This window comes from Medicago truncatula, chromosome 4 (genome assembly GCF_003473485.1).
Source record: "Medicago truncatula cultivar Jemalong A17 chromosome 4, MtrunA17r5.0-ANR, whole genome shotgun sequence".
NCBI classification, from domain to species: Eukaryota; Viridiplantae; Streptophyta; class Magnoliopsida; order Fabales; family Fabaceae; genus Medicago; species Medicago truncatula.
Window position 1 is genome coordinate 1,227,566 of NC_053045.1, and position 9,031 is coordinate 1,236,596.

Consider the following 9,031-nt stretch of genomic DNA (forward strand, 5'->3'; position numbering starts at 1 on the left):
TGGAGTATATGAATCGCATCTTCCATGCATTTTTGGATCGGTTTGTGGTTGTGTTTATCGACGATATCTTGATTTACTCCAAGACTGAAGAAGAACATGCTGAGCATCTGAAGATTGTTTTGCAAGTGTTGAAAGAGAAGAAGCTTTATGCTAGATTGTCTAAGTGTGAATTCTGGTTGAAAGAAGTGAGTTTTCTAGGCCATGTTATTTCTGGTGATGGTATTGCAGTGGATCCGTCTAAAGTTGAAGCGGTATCACAGTGGGAGACTCCTAAGTCAGTTACTGAGATTAGAAGTTTCTTGGGTTTAGCTGGTTACTATAGAAGGTTTATGGAAGGGTTTTCTAAGTTAGCTCTTCCGCTAACGCGGTTGACTTGTAAAGGTAAAACTTTTGTGTGGGACGTTCATTGTGAGAAAAGTTTCGGTGAATTGAAGAAGCGTTTGACGACTGCTCCAGTGTTAATTTTGCCGAAGTCAGATGAACCTTTTGTGGTTTATTGTGATGCGTCCAAGTTGGGTTTAGGAGGTGTACTTATGCAAGAAGGTAAAGTGGTAGCTTATGCTTCAAGACAGTTGAGAATTCATGAGAAGAATTATCCTACGCATGATCTCGAGTTGGCGGCCGTAGTCTTTGTATTGAAGATATGGAGACATTACTTGTATGGTTCGAGATTTGAAGTGTTTAGTGATCACAAGAGTTTGAAGTATTTGTTCGATCAGAAGGAATTGAATATGAGACAGCGAAGATGGCTCGAATTGTTGAAAGATTATGACTTTGGTTTGAATTATCATCCGGGTAAAGCTAATGTTGTTGCAGATGCCTTGAGTAGGAAGACATTGCATATGTCCGCCATGATGGTTAAAGAGTTCGAGTTACTTGAACAGTTCCGAGATATGAGTTTGGTTTGTGAATGGTCACCTCAGAGCGTGAAACTAGGTATGCTGAAGATTGATAGTGAATTTCTGAAAAGTATCAAGGAAGCGCAGAAAGTTGATGTAAAGTTTGTGGACTTGTTGGTTGCTAGAGATCAGACTGAAGACAGTGATTTTAAAACCATCATGCTCATTAAGGAGCCAGAAAATATCAGCATGTTATGTAATCAAACAGTCTGGCTTATGTCATGGGGATGGTTGAACTGTTCCCTATACATCCTATATTTTAGAGTACATAGAATGCTACTTCTTCGAATATAGGCCTTGTATTTCATAAGCCAAAGGCATAGCAATGCCCCACCTGGACAAAAACATTGCTGAATAATTGCAGTGTCTTTCTATCATCTTGAATTTGCCGTGTAACAAAATATTTGGCCTTAATGTAATTGACTTTTGTCGACATTATGAATATTCCCTTCCGACCTTCCTCTTTTCAAGTATAATTGTGAAGATTCATTCTGACTATCTGAGTGATATGGCTGGCTATCTGATTTTCTCAGTTTTTCTGAATATTGAGGTGAATGATCTTCATTGCCTCTAACTTTCTCAGAGGTTGATGGAGAATGATTTTCAGATCCTCGGGTCCTTTTTGGAGACATAAGAGACATGTAAAATTCAAACCCTCGAGACTTATTGGGGGATGGAACTGGCGATTGACGTTCGTTTTCTCGAGACATATTTGGGGATCGAAGTAGAGACTTATTTGGCGATTGACGTTCGTTGGGAGATGGAGGTGGTAGCTGAAGTTCAAGTGCTTTTCCTTTATTCATGTTTCGTATTTCATTTGAAAACTGACTACGGCGATCCTTCAAAAAGTATAGTTTGGACGTTAGTCTTGTAATTGTAGAAGTAGTGAAACTTGCTCCCTGCTGTGAAAGAATTTAATGAATAAGTCTGTTTAACTCGACAAAATTTCAATACAAAATGGTTATTTCTGTTGAAAGCAAATGTCTTATCTTCATGCTGACAAAAAATTTGCTGCTTTCAAGAAGCATCTTTGGTTTATTGTGTGTTTAGATCAGATTTTGCAAATTTGGTTTGCTTGAACTTGATTTTCATAAGCTTGTTTGTTAGAATTTATTCATTCTTCTTAACTTTTATTTAGAAAGTGATTTTGGTTAAAGAATTATTTGAATGCTATGATCTAATAAATTCCTTTTATATCAACGAAGCCTTGGAATTTTTTTTCCTACGATAAAATATAATGTGCATATAAAGTAATTAAGATTCCTTTTATATCAACTAGGCTTTGGATTTTTTTCCTACAACAAAATTACTGGTGCTGATTTCACAATTTAACAAAGAGTCTGATTAATATCTAGATTCAAATTATAGTTTAGGAAACTTACCTCAGCTCTTGCAACAGATTTCTTGGAACTAGGCGAATGTTTATTTGGTAAAGATGTTGACTCTGGTTTTCTCTCATTCTCGTTTCCTGCTCCACCAAAATGACTGTCCTGCTGTAAAATTGAGAAATAATTCATGGATTAAGGGTAGAAATATACTATAAGTGAACCAATTCATCAGTCTTCTTCATCCAAAACTGATAACATAATCTTCAAGTTGATTATGATATTAAATTTACCTTTTTTATTGACCTGTCAGATTCTGAAATGGCTGCAACTTCAGTATCTGGCTTGTTCTTCCTGTCAAATAGATTCCCATGTGTAAAATATAAAATTTATCATCTATACACAATATTTTAAGTGCCAAAATACCTCAATATTTTTTTTGCATACAAAAGTGATCGAGTCTAATATTGTAAAAGCGATCTCTTGTAGAAAACTAAAGCGTTTGAGTTTAATATTGTAAAATTAGGAACTAAGAAAGTGATGCTCTCATGTAATGATTAACATACAAATTTCTTTCATGGCTTGATATCTGTTGAGATATGGAACTAGAATTCCATTCAAGTTGTGCATTAAGCCGTAAACCAAGCTCGTTAACCTTCCGTTCTAAGTCGGCAAGATCTGCTTCTATCAGCACTATTTCCTCAACATTTGTCTTGGTCTGTGGAAAGTATGAAGATTAAGAAGTTGTTGCATTATGAAAACAAATAAACAATATATGAATGAGATAGACTAACCTTTTCATCAATACCAGATAACTCAGATGAAGTCCCTGGAGGAAACTCAAGTCCTGCTTCAAGAGTTGCCCTCAAGCTCTTCTCCATTAGCAATTGTTCCTGTAATTTATCCACCTGCAAGGGAATAGTAGGTAACAGAATCTCAATTTACATGAGTATGGAGCAAGAGGGGCACGTGGAGTGGGTATGTTCTCTCATAATGAACTTACATTTCGCTCAAGAACCACACGACGCTCGTACAATGCTTCCTTTCGTGTTTCCACATAAGACTGCAGTTTTACATTTATTTTTACCTGCAAGAGGAAATGAAAATGGACAATTGATTCTTGTACACAGACAAGGTAAAATTGAGAAAACCAAGGTTTAACCTCCTCTGCAATTTGCCTATGCAATTCTGTCTTAACAGCTTCAAGCCTCTCAACTTCAGCTCTAAGAATCATGAGAAACATAAGTTAGTGGACAGAGTAAGTGAAAAAAATGATAAGAGTCATTTAAGTGACTTCTCCATTTCAAACGATACTCTAACACTGGTAACGTCCAGTGAAATAGTATAAGATACTCTACGATAATATCAAGATATTATTATACATTTTATACCTTATAACAGTTCAATTTTATTTATTATGGAAACTTAAAATACATTTCAAAACATGAAAAGGAAAAGCGGTTTCATGGATTTTTTTAGCAATGAGGAGTCAATTTAATATATATGAGTGGATTGCATGGCTTTGATGTTTATTTCATGTACACTCTTTATCAACGTATTATTATCTATGTTTCTGAAAGACTCTTCATGGACAAACATAAATAATTTGATAAGCATATTGCATGGCCTTGTAGAGTATCCCTCAAATATAACATGCTCTGATTGTAGCATAAAAGGAGTCTGTATCTACGAAGCATAAAAAGAGTTTGAAGAACCACAGTTCAAAGGCAAAGAACGAGTTACATCACAAATATACCAAGAAAAAATCGAACCAAGAATTCCACAGTTCTTAGATGTCAATTACTTGCTCATTTTCGTCTAGAAAATCAATGGATTCCATGGAAAGGTCCTTGCTTCCCTAGACATCATACAGAAAGAAGACATATTAACCTGGACTTTATAGTTACAGAATAAACTTAAACCGGTCTCAAGTAAAGTATAAAATTAGCCCGAAATATGAAAGTTTTAGCCAATTTAGGGGAAATGACAGTGACAAAGACAATTGCCAATATTAAAAAAGTCACATAACTAATCATGAGAAGATTTACTCACATGGTTTTGCCCCAAAACAGTGCGGCGTCGATGCATTTTTCTATTGGATATGGCGTCGTTACATGAAGAAGTGCTAGGACAATTTGATCTATTCATTGTAGTTTGGTCAGGGGATAAGCCTTCAATTATATCTGTGGGCTTAGTGGAGTCATTTGCAGAAGCAGTCTTATTTTGGCTTGTGAAATTTTCACAGCTTTTGATATCTTCAGACTGAGGCAATGAGACTTCAAGATGGTCACAAACCTCTGAGGACTTTGAACTTGAATATGAAATATTATGGTCCTATACATCAAACAAAAAAAAGTAATTGATTTAAGAATTTATTAAACATCAAACCTTATATAATTAAACAAGAAAAAGTAATTGATTAAAGAATTTATTGAGTTTGGGTAGGGAAAAACTTGTTTGATAATACAAAGGTTAAACTAAAACTAAGGTCAGTTAAACGTTATACTTGAGAAAAGGATGTAATTAGAGTAAAACCAGAATTCCACCATGTTGAACTACACATTTCTTCCTCCATGAAAACATGAGTTCCTATCTTTTTCATAAACTAAATATAGTCCAACAGAAATAAATGAATATGCTCACTTACAAACTTATTTGCTATAATGTCATCAAATTGTCATGACTTAACTAAGACTCGAACCTTATCATATTCATCATTGACTGCAGAGTCTCCGGTCTCGCTGTTGGTTTCACTAACAAGTTCATCACTAGCATCTACATCTGACCCCTCTATTGATTCATCTTGCTCATCATCATAATAATCATCATAGGACAAATCATCATCCTCACTCTCAGATTCATCATCTTCTGAGTCTATGTACATATCAGGTCCGGGAGACGAAGAACCTTCCTGATAGAACACTAATAACTTAGAAACATGTGGAGACAGTAGCATAGAGAGTTTGAAATTAATATAATTAGAAGAAGCATGTATTTTTTTAATCAAAAAGAGGCAGAGATCCCCCTGTGTACAAGTCCAAACATTCAAAAGGTTTAAATTGATTTTAACCTTGTTGCATGGAGTCAAGATTAGGAATGAAAATCACATTTTAACATTGGCGTTCTCATCAAAAGATGCACCTTATTTTCTGTCGAAGTTATGGGTTTTATATAAGAGAGAAATAGTAAGAGCTTGAATATTATCGAAAATAACTTGACAATACTTGATGCAAAATACTAAATACTAGCCTCAATTTGTAGAGATTCATATTCTTAAAGAGTTCAATTTAATTGGTATGCGAGTAAAATAGTTTCACACATGTATTCTATAATGTTTTACCACATAGACAGTTTTAAAACTAAAATAGGAAAATGACATGATTTTTTTTTGTGTTAACTCTCTGGTTCCCAATAATCCGAAGTTGATGAGGCGGTAAGGTAAGTAAAGCCTGACCAAAAATTGTTTATCCCAGAGATCATTGAATTTGGGTTCTCATGTAGGAAAATGATATGATATTGATATATGTAATTGGACGAATGTGCTAAAACTTTCTTACATTTACCGTACATACAAATTAAATTCATAGTTAAAATAAAGGAAAATGGCAAAAGCATTTTTTTTCCTGGCTATCTATTTTTTTATTTTAGTTATTCATTTAGAAATAATTCAAGTATGTGAAAATTAGTTTAACTAATAATTTATTTGCAGCTCAAGTTTTTTCATATATTTGTCTTTTTTTATACAGTGTATTTTTGAGTTTATTATTTTTTCTTTCTCAGATGTTTATTACATTGTAAATCTGTCATTCTACATTGAATTTAACTCAAACAGTATGAGAATTAGTCATTTAGCAGTGTGGGGGGAGGAACATAAGAGCTTTGAGCGATAAGAGTTGTGGGTTTTGAATCCCCCACCTTCACTTTTCTGCGCAAGTGTTCAGTTTCAATTTAATGGAATAATGGCAGGTATATAGTACATTAGTTGCATTGCAATTGACTTTTCTTTATCTATGGCAGACTAAGGTCAGGACTCATGTTGTTGTTGGTGATCCAAAGGAGAAGATTTGTGAAACTGTACAGGATTTGCATGCTGATGTGCTTGTGATGGGGTCTCGGGCTTTTGGCCCTATTAAGAGGTACACAAATTTACTTCTGACAAGCCAGAAAGTTACATAGAAACTTACACTAACAATGGACTTAATATGTATTTTTGAACCTGATTAGGACCTTACATATCACAAAATGGCATGATAATAAACCATTTGGACATTTTTTTATCCTTCATATGTATAATGCTGACAACTGGCTAGACACTGGTCGAACAGTAATACCAGGGAAGAAAATGGAAAATTTCAAACTTAAATGTATTTTTCATATTTTATTGTTCTAAGGAATCTGAAGTTTAAAGATGGAAACTATATGGACTCGCCTCTCACAATGCTTTGAATTTTTGGTTGCAGAATGTTCCTGGGAAGTGTTAGCAACTACTGTGCCCACCATTCTGAGTGTCCAGTCACCATCATCAAAGGAAAGGGCGGTGTTAATAAGGGAAACTAATACACTTCTACTATGATATATCGACTTTTATTGAGTACGTCTATCCACACTTTTATGTCGCATCCCTTAAATTTGTTGAATATATTATTTAGGATTTGACATATAGTCTCTATAGAGTCATAGTTAACGTTGGAGTAAGAACTGAGGAGTCTATCGCTCTTGCAATCTGTTAATCAGTGTGATACACATGGAGATGGGTAATAATTTTGACTTCTTAGGCCTTAAATATTCGATAACTACCGTAGAAGAACCTCGTTGAACTTTTGTTAAGTGTTGCTCGTACTAATGTGACAGCCTGCACCTTTGGCCTTCTATTTCCATCCCTCCCTCCCTTTTCCTTCAAAAAAACATTTTCCCCAAAACTTGTAGCAGCATATTCAGAACACATCCAATATCATAAACAACTTATCAATATCTTCATATATAGATCAAACATGTATTAGATCACTCTTGTTAAGAAGGTTAACCATCTTACTCCTGATATTCATATGGGAAATCATGGGACTATGAAGTCTTAACCAAGAACCGAGGTAGGGAGGGACATGGGAGCCTGTTTGGAAAACTAGCCACTGTATCTTCTGCTGCAGAATATAAAGAAACGGAGTTAAGAAAGGACTCTGGTTGAAGGAGGCAGGGGGGTTTAATTTTGAGTTTTGACCCATTAAATACGCTGCATAATTTTAAGAAGTGTCTTGGCATTGCATATAGTTGTCATGTGTAAAATATCATATAAATGACATTTAAAGAGATTCTAAGAGTATCCGTATTTAAAGATATAGTTATAATACAATAATGATAAGGACTTTATGATTAAAAGGTTTTACAGTAAAAAAGTCTGAATTAATAGTTGGTGAAATGAAACTACAAGGATGTACTAACTAATTTAGCCTTGCTTTCACATCTAGTGGAACTCTTCTGTCACAGATGTAAAGCTTAACTTTACTGTCATGCCCAGGATTCCCTGCAGTCACAAATTTGCCGCATTCATGCATATGGCACATCCTCAATTTTTGGATCTAGATCGGGTGGTTTAGATATTAAGCTCAGTATTTTCATCCTCAATTTTTGGATCTAGATCGGGCTTATGTGCTGAATGCATGAATGCAGCAAATTTGTGACTGCAGCGAATCTGATGTGTAATTAACAATGTGTGGGGTTCTAAAACAAGTTTGGTTTCTTTTAGGTGAGTTGCCACATTTCAGGTGCTGATTCTGCATTTGTCCAACTGATCATGTCAAAAGCTTTTTCATGCTTTGGATTTGCACGTTTTTTGCTGGTCCTGTGCCGTAGCTAAGCTTTGAAGTTTGTATTGCCATTGCTGGTCATATCCTGCTACAAGTACGAGTTTTCGCTGTTTGTGGACAATAATGGTGTTGTGCGTGTGAAATTATTGGAGTTAAGAGTTGATTTTCACCTGTGCTATTATATATTTGGTAGTTGTTGCAGTGATTCAAAGAGATACATGACTCCTGAAATTTTTTATTGTTTTTTAAAGTTCTACAATGTTGTAAACAAATGTTGGATTACTTTAGCTCTGTGTTAGAAAATTTATTTTCTGAGCATTATTATTGTTTCATTTATGTATAGAACATTGGTTGAATTTATTTTACAAATGTCTTTGAGGTTTACAAGGTCAAACTTTTGCTGTTAACTTGTTAACTGACATCTTACATGACACTCATTTGTGGAATAGAGTAAGTAGTAATTAACTAACACATAAAAATCAAACATTATATTCATTAATTATTATACTTATAGACCATAATAATTTATATACTTTTAAATTACATTGGATACAAAGTGAGTAGCTCAATTTACCCTTTCCAAAATAGTAGTATAATAATAATACATAAAGCAGCAAAATAAAAGAATGAAAAAACAAGAAGAAATAGAGAGATTAAATCCCTGGCTTGAAGGCCACCTAGATCCACTCCCATCTCTCTAACTCTCTCAAGCCTTTAAATCTGGGAAGTCTTTGTTTCCATATCCACATCACTCTCTCTCAAACACCAATCCTGCATGGGCACAATGTAACGCCCACTTTCAATTAATCGTTTATTTAATCGAGTTTAGGTCATTATATTATAATTATATAATATGTGCATGATTTTAGTATGTTTTGATGATTTACGATGATTTGATTGATGACGTGATAAGTTATGAGTTTTGGAGGATTTGATTATGTTATGAGATTTATTTTATTGTTAAATAGAATAAAGATTTGAAAATAATATAAAATATTTAGTTGAG

The 9,031-nt window shown here is 34.3% G+C and overlaps 1 protein-coding gene across 5 annotated transcripts; it reads right to left on the reverse strand.

Annotated features, from left to right (window-relative positions):
• Positions 1-1,070: 1,070 nt before the first annotated feature.
• On the reverse strand, positions 1,071-5,416 carry LOC120579847 (rho GTPase-activating protein REN1-like). Of its 5 annotated transcripts, none has more exons than XM_039832536.1 (11): positions 5,295-5,416; positions 4,926-5,135; positions 4,277-4,558; positions 4,033-4,082; positions 3,387-3,447; positions 3,228-3,311; positions 3,019-3,132; positions 2,791-2,942; positions 2,518-2,578; positions 2,282-2,389; positions 1,071-1,801 (listed from the first exon to the last, which is right to left on the reverse strand). In XM_039832536.1, the coding sequence occupies exons 2-11, from the start codon at positions 5,106-5,108 to the stop codon at positions 1,310-1,312; spliced, it is 1,587 nt and encodes a 528-aa protein (XP_039688470.1). In that variant the 5' UTR covers positions 5,109-5,135; positions 5,295-5,416; the 3' UTR covers positions 1,071-1,309. The 5 variants fall into 5 exon arrangements, with proteins under 5 accessions (XP_039688470.1, XP_039688471.1, XP_039688472.1 ...); XM_039832537.1 differs by having other exon boundaries at positions 1,071-1,798; positions 5,295-5,415; XM_039832538.1 differs by having other exon boundaries at positions 1,071-1,738; positions 2,282-2,392; positions 5,295-5,414.
• Positions 5,417-9,031: the final 3,615 nt, after the last annotated feature.